At 42.0% G+C, this 23,178-nt stretch overlaps 1 protein-coding gene across 1 annotated transcript in view; it reads right to left on the reverse strand.

Annotated features, from left to right (window-relative positions):
* Positions 1 to 23,178, reverse strand: part of cntfr (ciliary neurotrophic factor receptor) — a 330,551-nt gene that overhangs the window by 154,572 nt on the left and 152,801 nt on the right. Inside the window, exon 4 of the mRNA XM_078286337.1 lies at positions 431 to 664. Within this exon, the coding sequence (XP_078142463.1) occupies positions 431 to 664 (234 nt within the window). The remainder of the gene's footprint in view (positions 1 to 430; positions 665 to 23,178) is intronic.

The raw sequence follows: 23,178 nt of genomic DNA on the forward strand, positions 1-23,178 counted from the left end.
AGAACCACTCAGTCACATTCTAGAACTTGCAGAACCACTCAGTCACATTCTAGAACTTGCACAACCACAAACTTGCAGCCTTTATCATTTTCGTACTGAATATTTTTAACATATTTTGCACATTTAATTATCATACGTTTTTATAATTAATTTACTCTTTATCAGTGTGTTTTACTGCTGTTTTGCATATCCTACATACATGCTGTAATTTATAGGTTTTCATACTCTTAATTAATGTATTTCTGCTTATTAGTGTTGTAATTGCATTATGTTTAATACCCACAATTGCATTATTCTTATTTCTATTCTATTTTACTGTACTGCGTCCTATTACTCTTTACTGCTACGACGACCCAATTTCCCCATGGGGGGATGATTAAAGTTTCATCACATCTCATCTGAAAGTGATAAGCAGTATGTAGCTACTTACTGCCGATGCGGAGGTTGATGGTGTCGCGTCTTTCTCCGTGCGGGTTCTGGAAGCAGCTGTAGAGTCCGTTATGGCCCAGTTCCACCTGGGTCAGCACCAGTCTGGGACCTTCTAGACGATGCCGAGCCTTCACGTCTGTCCCGTTCACCTTCCATGACACTGATGCATCGTTGTCCAGGGAGCCGCACTGCATGGTGACATCACTGCCCATTCGCTCATACTGGTTCCTCGCCACTGGAAATAGACAGAGGCAAAGATGTAAGTGTTAATGATTATAACAGCTTAAAACAAATGAAATACTGTGAATGGTGAGATTACTGCTCGTTTTGTCATTCTGGTTCCCAGCACCTACAAATACACAAAGATGTTAGAATTTGTCATTATTACAGCTCACAACAAATGTAATGCCCTGCATGAAGAGAAATGGAAGTATTAGTATTTGGCTCATTGTTTAATTTAATAATTTTGTGTTATTTATTAGCCAATACTCTTCAGTGAGACAAATTGCATGGTCAAGTTGCTTCCCATTCTCTCATACTGATTCATAGCAATTAGTGAGGACAAAGGGAAATATATTTTACCAGTTCTGTACGCATCCATAGACTGTTCTTATCTAATGCATTCACATTTCCACTCTTTCACAGTCTGGGAAGGACGGGGAGATATACTATTTTATTGTAGCACTGTATAACTTGCCAAATTGTATGTTTGAACCCAAATCCAAGGAAGAATTACGGGATCCAGAGCATTTTAAGGCAACATAGACAATTTTGCAAAAGACCATAATCAACAGTATTTTTTCTGAATATATCTGTTCTTTAGAGCTCTGCTGACACAAATATTGTAGAGTTGTACCCTGACCCTGAGGGTGAATGGATGTATGTGGGCCTAATGGGTGTTTTAGCCCAGACAGCGGGGTTACTAGCCTTACTGCGGTGATAAGTCCCATGGGATCTGTCTTGACCACAGGGAGTCAAGACCTCAGATTAACACTTCAGCGCTGAGGATCAACAGCACAACAAAAACAACAATAAAATATTGATCCATGTCTTGGAAAAGCCCTCATCTCTGAAAAAAAAAAAAAAAAAAACCACACGTGCCTCTGGCCCCTGCTGGCCTGGGATCAAATGGCGTCAAGAACCTTGTCTTGCTCTTTTGATCTCCCCGTCTCTCTCTCTCTCTGTTTGTCTGTCTGTCTTTCTTCCTGATCATAATGCCCCCTCCCCTCTCCTTCATTTTCTTCTTTTGTCTTTCTCTTTCACTCTAACTAGCTTACTTCCCTCCCCCCTTCCCCTCCGACGAGCCTCTCAACACAGCTGATACAGATGTCAACCCAGTGTTTCATGTATATTTCATGTCCCATAACAGAGAGTCATCTATATTTAATATGACAAGATCCCTGTCCCCATTAACATTAACCTGACACTGTTTGTTCTCTCTCTATCATTCTCTCTGTCTGTCGTTCATCCCCCCCCAACCTCCCTTGCCCCTCGCTCTCTCTGCTCTCCTTCTCTCTCATTTTCTCATGCTGTTCTCTCTCTTTTTTTGCATTTGCACTCTCTCTTTTTTCCCCTCTCTCCATCCTGGCCCTCCTAGTCTTGCACTTGCCCTCCTTTTTCCCAGAGTCAAAGTCAAAATAATGTGCGTGTGCATGTGCATGTTACTAGCCTGAGATGAAAATGCCAATCTTCTTTCATCTCTTCCTCTTTCAAGTTACGGATGTGTGACTTTATTTACATAAAAAGTTATTAGCATGTTAGCAAGAGCCATACAGTTTGACTTTGATGTTAGCTTTGATGGTCATGTTCTCTGCCCTTGTGCTTGACGTGACAAGTAATGTTGATATAATAGAGAAAAGAAGAGAAGAGAACGGAAGAGAAGAAATAGCTATTTTCATCACCAATCATTACTGTAATTAATTAACCAAGTATGATATGATTGTTATGTATTGCTTTGGCAATATTGTCAAATTTTAGGACAGTTACACCTGTGAAGCCGATTTGAATTGGAATTTGCATTTGTATTTGAAGAGAAGAGAAGAGAAGAGAAGAGGAGAGGAGAGGAGAGGAGAGGAGAGGAGAGAGAGGAAATGCCTTGGAAATGAAAGTGAGGAGAGAAGAGGGAGAAAAACATGGACTAGGTGAGAGAAGAGAAGAGAAGAGAAGAGGACAGAAGAGAAGAGAAGATGAGAGGAGAGGAGAGGAGAGGAGAGAAGAGAAGATGAGAGGAGAGAGGAAATGCCTTGGAAATGAAAGTGAGGAGAGAAGAGGGAGAAAAACATGGACTAGGTGAGAGAAGAGAAGAGAAGAGAAGAGGACAGAAGAGAAGAGAAGATGAGAGGAGAGGAGAGGAGAGAAGAGAAGATGAGAGGAGAGAGGAAATGCCTTGGAAATGAAAGTGAGGAGAGAAGAGGGAGAAAAACATGGACTAGGTGGGAGAAGAGAAGAGGAGAGGAGAGGAAAGGAGAGGAGAGCAGATGAGAGGAGAGAGGAAATGCCTTGGAAATGAAAGTGAGGAGAGAAGATGGAGAAAAACATGGACTAGGTGAGAGAAGAGAAGAGAAGAGAAGAGAAGAACATTAGCATGTTATCAACTCAGTTAATGCTGTGATGCTGACAACAGCTAATAATCTCATCCAGTATTTGCCATTGTTGCTCATTCAATGAACATCCGTGCAGAGTTTCTGATAAAATATCCATAATTCTACTGGCTTTGCTCTTCCTTGTTATTAAATCTAACGTTTCATCAAGGTGAAAGAAGATATTATTCAAAAATTTAATAACCTGAAAAAGGTCCCTGCCTAAAATTCCTCGGACCGCCTCGAGGTGGCATTAAGCTGTTATCAAGGTAAGGTGGGAAATCATAATCCTCCGCCTAAAAAGTCATCAGAAAGGAGTATTTATGAGCACTTTTTCAATAAATCTCCTTTCCAGGGAGCGTGCCCCTAAGAATATTTTGCTGAAGTGACCTTTTTGCAGCTTTTTTCTCGTCTATGCCCTTGAGAGTCTCTGCACAGCGCTGATTCTTCGACCTCCTCCCTGCCACCTCTCGTCCTCGTTATCTTCTGCCGTTGCATCTCTCTCTCTCTCTCTCTCTCTCTCTCTCCCTCTTTCTGCCCTGTCTCTTTTGCCTATGCTGCTTCTTGCTCTCCCTCTATTTTTTCACATCTCTTTTCTTCTCTCTTCCTCCACCCCTGTCTCCTTGCTCCCCTCCCTGCCATCTGCCTCTCTCCCTGCCCTACTTTGAACTTAAAGTTCTCCTGTTCTCTTCTTCCTCACTTACTTGCCGTCTCTCATTTAGCTCTATCCCTGTCTTCCTCTCTCTCTCTCTCCCTCTCTCTTTTCCCTCTATCCATCTCTGTTCTTATTATCTCTTTTGCTGCCTTGCTCCCCGCTTTATTCCCTCCCTCATTGCCATCAACTGGTCCAAACTCTAAGGGTGCGTTGACACCAAGCATGTTTGGAACGGTTCATTCAAACTTTGGAGCATTTAGTCCTTCAGTTCAGTTTGTTTGTCAAGGTGAGAACAGTGACATTTGAACTCTGGTGTCACCAAATAACCAAGACACCTGAAAATGTGAGTCTCAGTCCTCTAACAAGAGAACTGTTTCTCTAGGACTTGCTGAATTGCACAGTTGCACTCTAGAACTTCTGGAACCACTCAGTCACATTCTAGAACTTGCTGAACTGCACAGTGGCATTCTAGAACTTTCAGAAGTGCGAATGTAATCTGAACCGACTACGGGAAATGACTCCAAAACACAAGGGTTTATGGGTGTAAGGAGGCGGATGATGGCGTCTGATAGCTAGCAGTTGGACTGATGCTCATATTCAGCTATTTCTTCATGTGTTCTGAACCAGTATGAACACCAGAGAAGAAGAGCGCAGACAAGTCATCAGATGATCAGACATCATGCTTAGTACAGGGACTGGAATCAGATTTGTTTTGACTCCTCCCCACTGCCAAAATCTCTAAATCTCACAAGATGACAGGTTACCAAAACACTGTCCAATAAATGAGCTACTTCTGAGTCCATGTGACTTTTGTTTACAAGCCCTGGTTTGCTTGTAATTGGGCAGTTTGAACATAAACGAACCAAGCACAAAAACAGACGACAAAGTCCACGTTTCCAGTATGGTTCAGATAGGCGTGTCAGGTGTGATTGCCCCTAAGTTCATTCTCTACGCTGCGTTACCAATCTTTTGCCCTTACCTTCGACACACTCTTTAATCTGGCAACCGCTGTCTTTCACTGTCATGGTCTGTCTGTGTTTCTCTGACTCTTCCTCTCTCCCTCTGTCTCTCTTTCTCTTTATCTCTCTGATAGTTATTCTCACTCCGTCTGCCTCTGCGTATGTCTCTCTTATCTCATTCTCTTTCTCTGCATCTCCTAGTGTTCACCTTTCTCTCTCTCTCCCCTCTCTCTCTCTCTCTCTCTCTCTCTCACCTTGAAACCACTGCCTCCCACTCCCTCTGAATCCCTCTGATGCTTCAGGATTCATCAGTGCTGTATCAGTGATCATGAGTATTCAGCACAGAAGCCACGCATGCATAATACACCTGATGGAAACAGCGGAAACACAAGCACATACACCTATGAATACACTCATGTATGCACGTACATGAACACCCATACACACACACACACACACACACACACATACCGCCTTGCATAATGTCCTCTTGCCTCATCATCATACAGACAAGCAGACCTAATAACCATAATGACATTCAGTGCAAGTGCTGTTGACCTCTTGGTAATAGATAGGGCATCGTAAGCAGTGTTAGAGCGTGTTATTCCCTCCCAAATTGGAATGAATATCACCAGTGTCCTTCAGAAACCTTGTATCTCCAATTTTACAATTTTTACTTGCCGTTTTACTTATTTACACTGATGACAGCTGACATGGTCATGGTCGCCCACGCGTAAACAGTGTGTGGCTGCTCCGGGCGCGAAGTACACCAGACAGGTTTAGTTCTTTTAAAATTTAGCCTAGTTTATTTGCACAGTGATAAAGAATAGAGCTGAAGCCATTAAAAACAAAGTGATGAAAAGACTGAGAAGAAAAATGCCAGAAGGAAAAACGTGTCACTTTCAAATAAAAATAACAAAAAAAAAACACAAAAAAAAACAACAAGCCTCTTGAACCAAAAAATCAAGATGAGAAGCAAAAATACAATTCAGTTGGATGACAGAATCAAAGGCTATGTTCACACTGCAGCCGAAAGTCTATTTTTTTCCCTCATGTGACTCAGATCTGATGTTTTCTAATCAGTGTGAACGGCAAAAAGCTGCATGGAGTCGCAATTTTTCAATTCTAATCTGGAAGAGTCCACAGATATGTGCTGCAAAATCAGATCCCAAGGCATGCAACCTACATGCGACTTGTAATTGAACCCTCAAATTATAATTTGTCAGCGTTGCCATGACAATAAGTAAATCTTGCATCACTCACCTGAGACAATTGAGAATCTGAGACAAGTCTCACAACAAAGAAAGCAAAACAGACTTGATTGGTATTTGGGGAGAAGCTTAATTCATTGAAAACCTGAAGGCACATAATATAACCGTGTTCCAAAGAAGCAGGAGAGGCATATGTGCACATGTTTCTTTTCAACATCGCTGTCATGAGTTATATCTATATACACGAAGGCCTGCGGTGTGAACAAAGCCTAAATGATACATGGCAAATGTCAGGGATGTTAATGGGAAAAACACAACTAGTTTTTCCACCATTCCAGAAAAGTTTAACTTTTTTACAGATAGCAGGATTCTGCAGGGCAACGAGGAAGCTGTGGTTCTCCTGCAGCCTTGTGATGATTTCCCAGAGCGTCACATTAGCATAAAGAGCCAACATTATGTCATGATGCTGGGTCACTGCTGCTAAGACCTGCCGGGCTCCGCAAGCACACATCTCTGTCCAAGGGCTATTTAAAGAATAATGAACACACACACACACACACACACACACACACACACACACACACACACACACAGAGGAAACCACACACTACAGAGATGTGTAGACACACACAGACTCACACACAGCAAAAACACAAACACACACACACACACCCATGCACACCTCCACACAGATATGCTTGCTCACACTGGCACATTCGCACACACATGATTATGCATGTACACCCACCCACACACACACAGACACACACACAGAGACACACACACACACACACACACACACACACACACACACGCACACACACAAACATACATACACCCACACACAGTACCTTGCACAATGCATTGATAAACATAATGTTACACAGGACAAGTGACCTCAGTTAACTGCTTAAAATCAACACACACACACTTACACACACACACACACACACACACACACACACACAGTGCCCTGGCGGTCAGCGGCTCTGATTCTGTCCCATGGGTGTTCAACATGCTAGTTAAGGTCAAGATAGGAACAGTTCAGGCAAACAATGGCAAAGAAATAGATAGAGAGAGAGAGAGAGAGAGAGAGAGAGAGGAATGAGAGGAATAAAACGACAGAAACAGAGAATAGGACAAAACAAAAACAGAGACAGATTGTGAGATGGAGAGACAAAAAAGAGGACAGAGGGCGACAAAGAGAGGAAGCCTTTGTATCCCTATTATTATTATTGCCGCTCTTGTTTCCATTATATGAACGGAAGCGCATGGTGCAAGGAGTGCAATCACATTCTCAGCCCTATTTACCGCGCACCTCGACTAAACCTTATTCAACGAGAAAAAAATGAATTAGGGTCAAATTATCTTTAGGCACCTGTCAGAGAGAATATTCATGAGTGCAACAGACGCCCCACTATTTGAACTAGCTGATTAGTTAAACACCGCTAGAATGACCTGTTCAAACATCAAGTGCTATCGGACAGGACGCTGTTGTACCTTTCCACTTCACCACATCATCAGACGTCTACTGATAAAGTGAGGGCATCGACTCAGAGGAAGAGGTTCGCCGTACGCTCGCTGAATTGAATTTTCGAAGGGGTTGCGAGGCGTTTGAGACATCACCTGTACGATGTGTGGTGGAACGCAGAAACGAGTGCACACGCACAAATGTATCCACACACAGCCTGCAAGCAAGCATGTGCCATAAAAAAGTACGAAAAACACACTTCCAGTCCATTGTGAATATTCATCACTGTAATTGAGAATGTGTAATTATTTAATCCACACGGTTCAATAAAGGTTAATTGGGGGTAACTGAATAGAACAAACAGGTAGCGGCTATTGTTTCATCAATTCCCCCATCCTGCATTTATTGTGCGTTAACACTAGAAGGGACAAGCCAACTGCTGTTTTGAATTTTGTGAGGAAAAAAGGGGCAGGAACGTTTGTGCGTGTTTTTTTCAGCAATGAAAATGAGAAAAAAAAAAGAAAAACTTAAATGAAGTACGCCTGAATGTTGTTCTTTTGAGTGTGGATCAGTTTTTTTCTTCTGACAACGATGCTTCACTGGTTTCACGCACCAAAGTAGTTTTCATACTTTGTTCAACAATTGAATTTTAGAATTTAAATATGTAAGCTTTCAAAATGTCCCTCTGTGACTTTTCCGACTTTTCCCACTTCTCAACTTATGAAAAACACGTTTTTCCTTGCCCATACACATACACTTTAGTCATCCTTCAACCTAACAACCCACAGAATGTGAAAAGTGAATGCCTCTGCATTGTTGCCCTGGCCTCCGTCCTGGGAAAGCATGTGCTTCTACAAGCCGTTTTGATTTGGCTCCCCTTGTGACGTCCCAAGGGGAGCAATTTGCATATGCCGACCTCCGAGCTGGATAACCACTCCCACTCCCCTCTGCTCCTCTGTGCGCTTTCGGCCGCCATTGTTTTACTTCGCTTAGAAGATATCAAAAGCAAGAGCAAAACATGCTAAATGTTGCGTTGTTGGCTTCAAGGCTGAACACAAAGCTCTACATTGCCTCCCAGCATCGGAAGATAAAAATATTGTTTTTACAATAACGTTCTGACTACAGTAAACTTAGTCCAAATTTGCATGTTTGTGCTAACCGCTTTACCTCGGACTGCTTCGTTAAGGAGTGTCAATACAAAGCAGGATTTTCATCAAAACTGCTCCTGAAAGATGGATTTATCCCAACTGGATGTGGCCCAACAGCAAATGTGCAATCGGTAAGTGTTGCCACTTTGTGATAATATTTACAGTTGGGTACATTCAGCTAGGCTTGACAACATGTCCCGCTTTGCTAACGTGTGTAAAGTTATGTTCCATTTGCTTGTTTGCGACATTGTTTTCATGTTTATTGTTTAATACAGTCTATGGTGCTTTGTTGCTAAATCAGTTGCCTTGTCTGGAGAGATGTGTCCGCTAACGTAGCTTGAGAATGAGAAATGGATAAGGTAGTTCATGGTATTTCAGTCCGATTAGCATCGGGTAGCGATTTAGCTCCAGTCTGATGAGAGAGAGTTTGATGCGGGCCTGTGAATACGAGGAAGCCTGTTAGCCACAACGACAACAGTTAGCAATAGGGGCAAAAACATGTGCAGCTAGAGTCGGTTGTAGGCTACCTCAGCCGGCCAAAACGAGCACCTCGTCTCGTTAACCCGGTGCCGTTAGGACACATGTACTGTAATCAAGGTTAGGGGCTAGTTGAAGCAAGCTAATCTAGCGTTAGCGCTAGCGCGTTAGCGCTAGCGCGTTAGCGTTGGCGCTAGCTAAGGTTAGCTCCTCTGGCTCACTTTGCGGACACATCTCTGTACACGAGACAACCGCAACTGTAACGTGGCAAAACTCGAAAAGTACTTTGTCGATCAGGGACTCTTGTCATCATGAATATTTCACTTCTAACACCAAATGAATGGATGGTTGATGAGATGTAACATTTCACGTTCTTCTCTTTGCACCTAGTCTTGTAAATCTAGTCTTGTAATCAGCTAGGGTTGTGGCAACCTAGAAAACCTAAACGATGACAAGAAATACTACCTCTCTGGAGGTTATAATGTCCTATTTTCCTTGACTGTGGAGGAGACATTTAGAATCAACTACATAGTAATTATTGAGGCTGTAGTTTGTGGTAATGTAGTTTTGGATTGCAGAGATTTCAGAGTTGGCTCTTCAGCTGTCCCCTTTGTTCCTCCACAACCTAGCCTGACCTCCCCACCTATCAAGAGACCATCCAGGAGACCCGTCTTGACCTAACAGAGGAGGAAGAGGAGGACCCTGGGTCTGCTTAGCCGACCCCCTGAGCCAACTTTCAGTATGTTTACCAACACATTTTTATTGCACACACAAAACTTTGTAAATATGAAAATTAAATAAATATACAAATGTCATAAAGTATAAACTATAGTATAAAGTAATCTATAAATGAAAATTGCAAATTTGCTTCACACTAGTATGTGATGTACACTCTTGTAATGGAACTGATGATTTCTGTGTTTCTGTTACTCCACAGATTACGTCGATGAGTTGATGGACCTCATCTTTGATCACGTCTTCCAGGACCCTGCACCTTATGTGAGCCAGGTTTTCATGATCCCCGTCCCAGAAGACCCGTGCGCCCAGTCTGACAGGCCAGCCAAGGAGGACGTCATTGCAGCCACGTGTCTCGGTTCAATCAAGAGGCAGTCTGAACCAGACGTAGCTGGCAGCATCAGGGAGCTCACAGCATATGCACAGCATCACACACACTGGTATCACTACTCTGACCTAGAAAGCCCCAGCACTAGCTGACAAAGGATCTGTAGGCTAGACACTGAGAAGAGGGTACACATACTGTCAATATATTTCATTTGAATACTTAGTCTCTTCTTTTGTTGTTTTGGTTATCTGGCATGAGGTCAGGTTGTAGTTGGGTGTTTTCCACGAATACATAACAGATAACTAAAAACATCAAATTATAAATCATTTTTGTGATTGATACTGCACTACTTTACTACACTGCAGTAACTGCTACAGTGGAACACTCCCCTGTGTACACTCACAGATGTAGATTTTGTAACATAACAGCACCCCATTATGGTCCTGCAGCAGTGTTATGTTTTTACATGTGCCTTTTTTATGCCTTTTCTATAATAAAATAATTTTATTCTGTATGAACAGTCAAGTGTTGTGGTTACTTTTTGGTTTCACGTTTAATTTACATGGGTGTGTAAAGGGAAAAAAATATATAACCCCACACACACTGTCTACACTTACATGCAAGTGTAGACAGTGTGTGTGGGATTATATTACTTTTTCAGTAACTTTTGTCCGATGCCCCTGTCACTAAAAGACTTTTAGGTGTGCTACAGTTGTTTCTCTACATGGATGTGTAATAAAGTAGAACAACACAGATATTTTACTCAAATTTATTGTCATGTACAGTATTATCCAAAGTCACATGTTGGCCATATTATTTGGCAAATCAATTCATGCACAGAATGCATAAAAGAAACTTATTGTTCTATACCTCTGCTTTATAAATGTTCATTGCATTCTGTAGTGAGAACACATTCAAACATACAGGCTCCAGACCAGGATGATCAACATGCATGTAGGTGGATCCTGAAGCCGATTCATTCTTCTGGTAACCTAAGGAATGAGAAAGGGTAACTTATTGAATTTTGCTAGCTTCATAAGAACATTACACTGACAATGACGTTTATATTATATGTTTATCATTTAGCACAGACAATGCAGAGTAAATGTGAGTACTGTACAAACTAATGTAACATACGACATAAACAATAAAGGTGTCAACTCTAAAAGAGGTAAGATGTTATGTACAGGGGGAATGACCAGTAGGCCTCCATGAGATGCAATGTTTGAGTATTTCAGCTACAGTTCTAAAACTGTTGAGCTAGCGTTATAGATGAATAACACTGGCATAAATTACGACAGTCATATGTCCAAATGGTAGATAGCGTGGGACATAACCATATGTTTACGTAATAACTACATAATGTCTGGTGTGGATTTTTTTTCTATCGCTAGCCAGTACAACGGCAATTGTAAGACACTTCATGGAATAACATTACAGCAGCTATCCAAGTAGCCAGCTAAAAGCTACCGACACCTACTGTGTTGACGAGCTTACTAGACAGCCTCAAACCACTGGCACCGGTGAACGTCAGGCTAAAAATGAATCAAACAAACCATACGGTACAGTTACCGTGTGAGACACTCCGGCAGGTAACGTTAGATATCCTTTTTATGGGATATAAATTTGTCCGCTATGGCTATCCAGACAAGACAACATAGCCGACGCAACCACATACACACGCACAGTAAGAAAGTACGAAAACAGTGAAATTTCAACCTACCGTTCAGAGACATCCTGCTGTAACCGTGTCTGTAAAACTTCGGCAGTTGCCTCCTCTTGTTCAGTTGACAGATTCCTTCTCAAACATGTACGGTTTTACATGTTGTGTCACGGAGTTTTCTTCTACAAGGAGCTGCCATGCTGGTTTTGGGTTTTTTCCATGTCTGCACCCTCCCCCCTCACCCAGCCGATCAGGCGGCCAATCAGAGCAGCGCCTCATTATCATAGCAGCCCCGCCCACTCAGAACAGCGCATAGTTAATGAGGGGAGAAACTGAGAGGATGGAGAGGCTCCACAGATCCTGGATTTGTGTGTTTTTTTGCAACAGAATTCGTAACCTTGTTTTAAAGACCACTGAGAAATGTTTTAAACAGCTAAAAAGAGCATAATATGGGACCTTTAATTCTGCAACAACGTTCAGTAAATTCAGAAAATTGGCATCAGCACAACAGAACAAAGTACTGTACTGTAACGTGAAACTGATGTCTCACAGAACTGACTGCAACATTATCCTTGTTCCCTCTGACTCCTGACATGGGAGCAGAGTCTGACTTTTCCTCTGGGGGGCGGAGCAGCAAGCAGCGAGCAGTGACACAGTGAAAACTGGGACTTCACACATTCACACGCAAACACACAGCTAGACAAGCTGACATTCAAACAGACACACAAGTATATGTTCAGACGCGTGTCCCAAACACAACTTATGAAACAAACACACACACACACACACACACACACACATAAATGCACACACACAGCCCTCTTGAGGATCACTCATGGAAAGGCCATGCCAACTGTCTCATCATCTGATTAGATATGTAGATTGGAATACTGATGAGTCATGATTATGGAGAACCAGCTGTGTGTGTGTGTGTGTGTGTGCGCGCACATGTGTGTGTGTGTGTGTGTGTTGGATCTTTATGCATGTCACGTGTAAGAGAATGCGCCCATCTCTATCTGCGTCTATGACTACTTGAGACTGTGCGTGTGTGTGTGTGTGCATGTGTGTGTGTGTGTGTGTGTGTGTGTGTAACCAACTGTAAGTTACGATTCAACTCCACAGGAACAGCGTGAAATGAAATTGAAGTTCAGCGCTGGCATTCTGATTTACCATCTCATAGTGTTATATTCCCGGCGATCGTGTATGTGCATGAATGCTTGTGCCTGTGTGTTTAAGTGTGTGTGTGTGTGTGTGTGTGGTGCGTATTCCTGCATGTGTGTACCCGCTCCTTGTGGATTCATAGGCATGTACATATCAGACTGTGCGAGACCGTGTCGCTTTTCAGCCGAGCCGTAACTCACTAGAAAATATATCAGTGCATCGCATTTGTATGCCTAACGGGAGCCGTGCCTTTTGAAAGTCCAACAGTAAAATATTGGTTTGGCTGACACATAGAGATATAGCCCAGGAGAATTATCAGTTTAGGTTTAGAAGATCAAATTTCTTCAGTCGGCGGCTGCACATGCTGATGTAGCCGAGGCCGCTCGCACTGATACTGAGGAATAAAACGCACATGGCAGAACGGGCCGCGCTTATCAATCTTATTTTTTGAGGAGACACACTCTTTTTTTTTATCTATTTAAAACAGTTTTTTCAGTTTAATGCTAAATCAAAATTGTAACTTTTTGTTATTGATTCAAGGAGCATCAGTTTCAGCATCAATTTCACAAAACGGTTTTTAAAAATGAATACAACAACAAAAAAACAGCTTATATTTTCCTTAACCTCTGCATTGCCCTTCCGTTGCCTCTCCTTGAACTTACATTTTAGAAAGAAATCTGATTTTACAGGAAATCAGATTTTACAGGCAACTCTAACAACATTTCCTATGCTTTTAGGTTAATCAGTTAATTACATAATTTACTCCCTCTCACAAAGGATTTCACATTTTAAGTAAATGAGAGAGAAGATATTGGAAGAGGAATCTAATCAACGAGAAGCAAAAATATCAGCATCTACGTTATTTATGAAAAATGTATTCAAAATGTCATATTGTCATCAGAAGTTGTAACATTAGCCAATTAGCTATGTTAGTTCAGTTAGGCAAATAAAATGACGGGTCAGTTAATCACTCAATTAATCAATTATTCACTCAGTTAGTTAATCAGTTAGTATGGGCAGGCTAAAGTTAGAGTTAGGCAGGTAAAATATTGAATTACTGTATTTAGCTAGGATCAGTTTGGGGTAAGGAGAAGAAAATAATTGGGCTGGTTTAGGTAATGAGGAAAATAATTAAACTGATAAATCAGATAAATAACCTTGTTAATGTTAAGGCTGTTATAAGTATGATAATATCTCTGTTTTGTAGAGGGGGGAGAAATGTGTGTGTCCTTTGGGTCTGGGGATGAATATTTAATTAATAATTGGCCCATCTTTGAACAGCGGCGGTGTTTGTACAGCGTTTTGTTGTTGTTGTTGTTGTTGTTTTTTAATCATACCCAGATACAGATTTTTGCCTGGGTCAGCATGTGGCGCAGCTGGCCTGACAGGTTTCCTGGATGTTTTCATGAGGCGCGATGCAGGGAAATGCTAAAACCCCCCGGCCATCTAAGACAGCCATCCGATTAACTCTTGTATGACATAATAAGTATCGGCAATAAACTGCTGTTGACACTTTCACGGTCATGCACACATTAATGCACTGAGACACACAGATCAGATGTAGGCACACATGTATGCGCGCACACACACACACACACACACACACACACAGGCCACACAGGCATAAAAAAGCAAACACACAAAGATGGATGCACGCACAAACGTGCACACTTCTGCGCCCACACACACACACACACACACTCTCACACACACACTTCCTCTGCAAACATCTTGGCATTAAGTTATCACTTTATCCTCCGCTGTCTCTCTTTCCCACAGAGAGATTAACATTCACTCACTCTCTCTTTGTCTCTAATTCTCTCTCTTTGCATTTCCCTCTCCTTTCATCTGAGCACTAAGGCAGCTGCAGCTGTGTAAGTGTTTGTATGCGTATGTGTGTGTGTGTGTGTGTGTGTGTGTGTGTGGCGGGGCACCATGGCTCAAATAAATCCACTTCCTGTTTCCTGCCATCTTATCTCAGCCCCATCGCACAGACAGACTTACAGGGTCTGAACGTGTGTGTGTGTGTGTGTGTGTGTGTGTGTGTAATCATTGCCCTCATCATCTGGCTTGTGGAAGCCACTAGAGGAGAGAGATTTGCGATTTGCGGGCGAGAGGGTTAATTGATACTTCACATTTTGATGTCTATGTTCTGGGGGTGAAAAGGAGAGGAAGAAGAAGAAGAAGAGGGAAGAGAAAAAAGGGATGGAGAGAGAGTGGAGATGGAGAGTCGTTAGAGAGGAGGGAAAGAGGGACAGCGCAGGAGGGAAGAAGAAGAGTTGAGAGAGAGAGTTAGGGCAGTTAATATTTTACAAGCCTGGATGAGAGAGAGGCCATGAAACTGGGAATGGGAGAGGGATTCCTGAGGGTCAGAGAGAGAGAGAGAGAGAGAGAGAGAGAGAGAGACAGAGAGACAGCTGGATAGTGCTGCTCTGATCAGGAACAGCTGTATTTGTCGCGGCCAAAGGAGAAAAACAGTACGCAGAGGGAGAGAGATGGTGAGACATCTTCTTCTTTTTGTCCGGACTTGCTTCAGTCTGACTGGCTGTCTGTCTCTCTGTCTGTTTTCTCCTCTGCCACTGTCTCTCTGTGTCTGCCTGTAAACTAATACACCAAGTTTTTGTAGGTTGGTCTTAATCATTAAGTGATGAGAACAGAGACACCTGATGTATTGTACTCCATGCTTTACACTTTAGCACACTGCTAAACACACTTTAGCATACTTTATGTTATGAGGCCTTGTAGAAGCTCTAAAGCTTAATGGTAAGTCGTCTTAACACAGATGCGGTCAAGTCTGCCACTTTTGTTAAGGAGATTGGTCAATATTTATGCAAAATATGATGCAAATATAATGTACAGCTTTGACCTATCAGGGACTACTTTCAGAAATAGTGTACAGTTAAAAAACACTGTGCAGCGGATGAATACGTTTGTTTTCTCACATGAAATAGTTCCAAAAATAAACCTGGTTACATCAGCTATTTTGAGTTGATGATGTTTCATTTTTAAAATGTATGAATCCACAGGCCATACAATAACTTTGTATTACTAAAAGGCCAGTCTTCTTACTTTGGATAATGCTATTTGCCTCCTATCACTCAACTGCATGCTAAAGTGTTAGCATGGAGCACCGGAGTGAGAGATCTACCTGGGAAACGTGGATGATTTTGGTATCTACTGTATGTTCTCATAGATCAATCTCCCCAAAACTTGTGTGTATTCCTTAAAATACTTCTTATCCCTCTACACCTGTGGTCAGGTACGTTACCACTAGCCACTGAAATAGGTAGATTTAGTAAAACTCCTCAAGATGAAAGAACACATCTACTTTGATTTGGGAGAAACTGAGAATTCATTTTATGTTCTGTTGTCCGGCATATGTTACCGGACTTATAAATGTGTTGTATAGCAAAATTTGTTCTGTGTTTATGAATTTCTTTTGGCTGGATGATTATGAAACACTGTTTTAGAAAGGACAGCTTCCATATTGCTTGCTTCATTTGGAAAGTATGGATATTCTGTTTGTGTCATATCTGAATTTGCTGAATCTTGTTTTTATGATGATGTACACCCATGTAACTAATTGGTAGTGTGATGTAAGTCTATGTGGGCTGGGCACCTTGTATGTATGACACTTAAACTAATCAATCAATCAAAAACCTGGTCTAGGTATGTTTGTGTTCCTGCTTATCTCTCATCTGTCTGTCCACCTTACTGTCTGTCTGTCTACATGTCTATTTGCTTCAATATGTCTGTCTGTCTGTCTGTCTGTCTGCATATTAACAAGCTGTCTCTGTCTCTCTATCTCCACTTTTTCTGTCAGCCAATCTCCCTGCTCTGGGTTTCCATTTGCGTCCTGCGTCAACGTCGATCAGACACATTCAGACACACGTGCAGCAAAATTGCATGCGCATATGTGCGTCTACACACACACACACACACACACACACACACAGGCACAAACGTCTCTCCTGTTGAGTATAAATCCATATTTGTCTTGTTCTCAATCAATGCTGATAGGCTTAGCTGTCAGAACAGAGTCCTGTTACACAAACCCAACCAGCTGTCACCGCCCGCTGTGTTTGTGTTCGAAATTGAAACAAGCAGAATTGAATATGTGTGTTCGTTCTGTGTGTTCTGCCTTTAAATGTGATGTGTAATGTGTGTTTGCATGAATGTAATGAGTCAGCACTAATTAACCAGGTGAAAGAGCTTGTGCAGAAGATGTACTTGTAAAATTAAAGTGATTCTGATGAATGTGTGTGTATGATTGTCTTTGTATTTTGTTTGTGAGTGTTTTGTTTGTGTGCAAATTCATCTTGTTTGTTTAGATTTGTGAATATCAGAATAAGATGTTAAAGACGTCTAACCAAATACACACATCCATTCAAGATCACGCGTTTTGCATACATATGTTTATGGATTATATTTGGGTAAAATGAAATAGAGAAAATGATGAAATACAACACAGGTTTCCATAAACAACCTGAGATGTTTGTCCCCAAAACACACAACAATAAAACATCCACAAGTGACGACTTTTGATAGAAAAAAGGCTTCATGTTGAGCAGAGCCTTGTCTTTACACTGTTGTTTACTTTTCCTGTTTTAAAATGTTAAGAGAAGGCCTGAGAGTTCAGCATGTTGTTAGCATTGATTCTACAAGTGAAAGATATTTTTACTTTTAGCCGAAGAGTGCCTTGCTTCAAATGGGTTCTCACAAGTGTCATGCAAATAGCATTAACGTCAACCAGCTCTTTAGTTTAAAAAGCAGAAGCTAAAGGTTGTGTAAACATAGCTCAGTGTTGCATACATACAACAAATCTGTCAAAAACGGTTCCATAGATACAAAAGCAGAGACAGGGGTAAGTGGGAAAAACGTGGAGAGCATGCACTCATTCCCCGCTCACAGGATCCCATCCAAACAATGGATTTTTAGTTTGGCAATGAACCAAATCTAGTTTACACATCTAATTTAAATTTTGTTGACCTGTCATGATGTTAGCCATGTCAGCTCTAATCTATTTGGCTGTCCTGCCGACAACAGACTGTAATTGCGTAGGTTTTGGGAGAGGCATGAGACGCATCCTCAGTATTAGAATGTGAGTGAATATTCAACCCTATAATTATTCCGGCCCTTTTCCAAGGTGAATAAATGTGTAAATATAATTTTCAGAGGGACAAAAAAATGAAAAACAAACCAAAAACAAAAGCATCTTATTTTAGAAGCTGCAATATCATTGTGTACGGCTTGATTTTAGAAAAGATAGATCTGATTTTTTATTTTCTACCTTTATAATAAATCGTGTAACTAATAAATACTTTATCTGACTTCCCCATGGCGAGACTGTACAACAATGATAATCACACTTAAGCTGGCGGAAACCTCCCTGGCAGTCCTAATCTTATTGGCTAATAACATGGCTAACATCACCCTAAGCCTTCCCTAAGAGCCGCACTCTGAAGGTCAGCACTAATACCAGGCTGCTCTTTTATTAAACCAAATGGGGGAAGAAAGAGAGAGAGGGAGAGAGAGAGAGAGAGAGAGAGAGAGAGAGAGAGAGAGAGAGAGAGAGAGAGAGAGAGAGAAGGGAGATGGGAAAGAGCGAGAGGGAGAGAGAAACAACCGGAGAGACAGGGAGGGGAAGAGAGGAAAGAGAGATAAAATGGGGGAGGAGAGGAAAGAGAGAGAGATGAAATAGAGGGAGTTGGCAAGAGCGGGCGAGAGAGACAGATAAAAGGAGGCAGAGTGGTATATGAGCGCGAGAAAACGAGAGAGAAATTGAGCGATATGCGGATAAAAGGGGAGATAGGGAAGGGGGGGAAGAGAGTTTCCGAGGGAGGGATGGAGAAATGACTGGCTTAATTAATGGAGTGTAATATATGACAATATTCCCGGGCTCCAAGATAATATCAGCCTAAATTACGGCCCTCATCATGGGCACACTGCAAATACACCACGACCTTGACAGAGAGACTGAAGTGGCGGAGGAACTTTAAAAACTCTTGACAAGGAACTAAACGTGTCTTGCCTGCGATAAAAAGTAATGATAGCTCCAATTATCCAAGAAGCTGATGAAAAATGTTGAGTTTTTTTTTTTTTTTTCCTGTAAAACTTTGCTACCATCGTTTTAGTGCAGAATCCAGGCCAGCTGAAAGCTCACAGCGTTGTTTTAAGTGGTACAATTTTGCGTGCCAAGTTGAATTTTGAGAATTATACGCATTTACGTTGTAACTGGAGATGAGTTCATTTTCAAAATACTATATATCCATTTTATGGAGGGGGGAAAAAATCATTACTCCAAGTTTATTATTCAATATCTAGTGGATTCAGGGCGTAAAATTGTCAGCATTTTGTCAACTAAGGAGTTGAGTTACACGCTATCCTTAAAACAGTCCCATAATTTGTTTTAATTTTATGCTATCAATTATTTTATCACGAGTACAGTGTCATATTTTTTCAAGTTATTTGGAATGAAACTCTTCAAACACACTGGGTAAATATTACATTAAGAAAACAGCAGTAGGGAGGCCTAGTACTGAACCCCTACCAGCTCCAGCCTGACCTTTGACCTCCACGGAGGGGTTAAAGCTAAAGAAAATTTCCCTATGTATATCAATTGAAGAAAAGAGGTACCGTATTTCCTCTAATAGTGGCCGGTAGTCAATTAAAAGCCGGGTCTCCAATAATGGCCGGGGCTGTCGTCGACACGAACAAATAAAGGCCGGTCTCAAATACAGGCCAGGGGAAAAAACAAAGGAAACAAGACTAGGTCAAAACCTAGTATATGGCTGCACCGTGTCCGTCTCCTCTCTCCGCCGCTGTCCTCTCCACCGCGCCCACGGCCCGCATTGATCCTCCCGATCCAAGCCCCGGACCCCCGCCGAAATCTCGGCCGGATCACCGGGAACACATCGGCGCCCAGGTTCAGTTAGCTTCAGTTAGCTTCAGCTTACATGCAAACAACGGTGGATACTGGTAAACTCCTGGTGCCTGTTTGTAACTGTAGTTTGTAGTAATGTACAAGTGCCACAAGACGGCTCGGCCGGCGGAAGTCTCTGGAGCATGCCGTCGTCGATTACCGTAATTATCGTAATGCATTGCAGTAACAAAAAAACGTCTACCTAACGAACCCAGAAGAAGCAGATCAGAAAACAAGGAGGCTTCGTACTAAAATATGAGCAAATACTTATCAGAGGGAATTAGAAATAAAGGCCTGTCTCTAATATAAGCCTGCTTCCAATAAAGGCCTGGTACCCTCTGCAGTTGAGGTAAATAAAGGCCCGGGCCACTATTAGAGGAAATACGGTAATAAGGCTTGGTGCAGCTGGATAATTATAGATTTGAAAAAGACATCCGCACACTCAAAATCTGAGCAAAAATCATTTACTTAGACCCAGAGGTTACAATGTTCTTAAAGAATGGATCCATCATCTCCTGCCAATCATAAGATATCATAACATTAAATGACTAGAATAGAATATGAGTGCACTTGATACAGATCACTATGATGGAGAAAGGCGTGAGAAGTAGTTATAGTAGGTATAGCAATGAGAGCAATTCTAAGTAAAGATTAAGAGTTAATTAAGCATTGATGAGTTCTAGTCCAAAGCACTACTTCTCCATTTTGGAAAAATCTCATAACCTGAAGTTCATCATTCAATTTCTGGGATCTATTTATTCATTTATTCTTACTTCCTGTATTACTATTTTGTTAAAGGTGTCATAATTTGTTTTAATTTTTCATCATTTGTTTTCAAATGGTTGATATCATTTTGGAGCAAAACATAATTTTTTTTTTTTTTATATATATATTTTTTGTAATACATTAAACCACAACTGCTACAGAACTGTGGAAGGCAGATTTGAGGATGTCAAGTTTGGCTTTGGGAGAAATTTGAGAGAAATTTGAATGAATGTTAATATCTCAAATCTGCATCCAAAAACAACAAACAACAAACAATTGTATTTTGAAATACAATTGATGTGAATATTACAAAACATCAGAGTTATGCATGTGGAAAGCACATAGAGTATGATATATCTGTATATATATAGTGTGATATATTTGTCACGCGGCTGAACTCCAGTGTTCAGCCGCTGCCACAGAGCCGTCAATCATCCAACACTTGAAACAGGATTCAGGCCGGTTCGGCAAACTGTTGCTGCGGCAGCTGAGTGGAGCTGAGTGGTGCTTCCAGCTTAATTGGCAGTGTTATTTGACTCAGCAATCAAAGGTCCGCCACTCCAACTAGGACTCTGGGCTGTTTCCCCCGTCACTGCAGAGGTTCAGTGAAATTCGGGAATGATTTTTCCACGGTCGTGTGCTTCCAGCGTCGGCTATTTGACTGTGAAAGAATGGCGTGTGTTTTCCAAGTAGTGGTAGGTACCGAGGGACCCGCACATGAGCGGTTCTGAGGCTGCAATCAATCATGTGTGACTGTGGAAATGTAACAAACACAGACACCAGGCGATACACACAGACGGCTACATACACGCGCACACACACATACACACAGACGCATGCATACACAGATATGTGGGTGTGCACCTGCTGTCTCTTGGTCTCTTCATCTGTCTCTAGCACAAGCACGCTCACACACACACACACACACACACACACACACACGCATGCCCAACACAGGCGGGCTGGGACAAGGTGTGATGGGAAAAGAGCGGCTGTCAGATACAGCGGCTGTGAAACGCGTTGTCTCGTCCGTAACCCAAGCAGCAAAGGACATACAGATTATTTCTCTCTCCCCTGAGCTTCAGCTGGCATGCAATGAAAGGTTGAACAAGGGTGTAAAACAAATAAACTTTAGAGGAGCCCGATGCCGCACGCACGCACGCAGATTTATTCCGACTGGCGCAGAGCCAGCGGTGTTGTCGCTCTGTCCTTGATGTTAAAGTTTACTTACAGTTTCAAGCTCTTGTCGCTTGGTGGAAGACTGATGATGGGGACAGATGAAAATCATTAGCGCCACTTAATTTTCCCTGACGATCTATCCACTGTGTTCAGTAGCCTCCATGGAGCACAGTTATTATGAGCTCAAAGGAATGCAGGCTGATGAATGCAGCAGGATATAATGGTGATTGGATATAAAGACCATAATCATTAACATCAGATCAAAGTCAGACTAAAAAAACACTGCAATCATAATCACGTTGTGTCTAATGTGATCTTATGAAAAATAATATAATGTCCTTAAAATAGTCAATCAAAATAGACAACATGTTTGGGAATCACATGTCAATTATGTGTGTGTGTGTGTGTGTGTGTGTGTGCGTGTGTGTGTGTGTGTTTTACCAAGGATCTGTGGCTCAGGCCACTCACACACTTCTACACACACCAGCTGAAAACAAAGCAGCACTAAACCTTAGGCTAACATGGCCCACACGCACAGGTGTGTGTAGGAGTGTGTGTGTGTGTGTGTAGGAGTATGTGTGTGTGTATATATCTGCGCATATATGTGAATGTGTGGTGTGTCCATGTGTGCGCATGAGTTCATGTGCAAGTGTGTGTCTGGGTGTGTGTGCATGAGTGTGCATATGCTTACAAAAGTGCATTGTTTTCTGTGAGGGTTTATGTGGTGGTGTGTGTTCAACTCTGTGTGTGTGTGTGTGGGTGTGTGTGTGTGTGTGTGTCTGTGCCACCTGTGAGAGCCAGAGGAAGAGCAATAACATGGTAGCTGCTGTGAGGAGCCCCAAGATTAAGGGATAGACAGGCTGTAGTCATGCACACACACACACACACACACACACACACACACATACATACACACACACACACACACACACACACACACACACACACACACACACACGCATAAATGCATCCAAACAAGCACACATGCAAATACACATCAGAATGCACACACAGGAATACAGACACAGGTGAATCATCATTTCCTATTTCAGACTACGAAAGACACACGAAACATACAAACACACACACACACACACACACACACACACACACACACACACACGTAAAACACATGCACACAGGAAATGGGGAAAGCTGAGGTAAACACACCTCAGAGCTTTCCCCTCCAGGTGTGTTTGAGTCAATGTAAATAATCTCCCAGTTGCACCAGGCCATGAGGAATACCATGTTTCAAAGCTTTAACTCGGTGTTTTTCCCCTTAAACGCTCATCGCTCTTCCTTCATGAAGGTGCGCTTGAATCGATTAAAGTCCGCTCCCTGTTGCACCTTCAGTTCAAACCGTACAGTACATAGGCAGCAGCTCCGGTGAAACATTGCACAACAGGGGGTCAGCCAGAGCCAATCGTTCTTTCTTTCTTTCTTTCTTTCTTTCTTTCTCTTTCTTTCTTTCTTTCTGTCTTTCTTTCATCTTTCTT

Source organism: Centroberyx gerrardi, chromosome 2 (genome assembly GCF_048128805.1).
Source record: "Centroberyx gerrardi isolate f3 chromosome 2, fCenGer3.hap1.cur.20231027, whole genome shotgun sequence".
NCBI lineage: Eukaryota > Metazoa > Chordata > Actinopteri > Beryciformes > Berycidae > Centroberyx > Centroberyx gerrardi.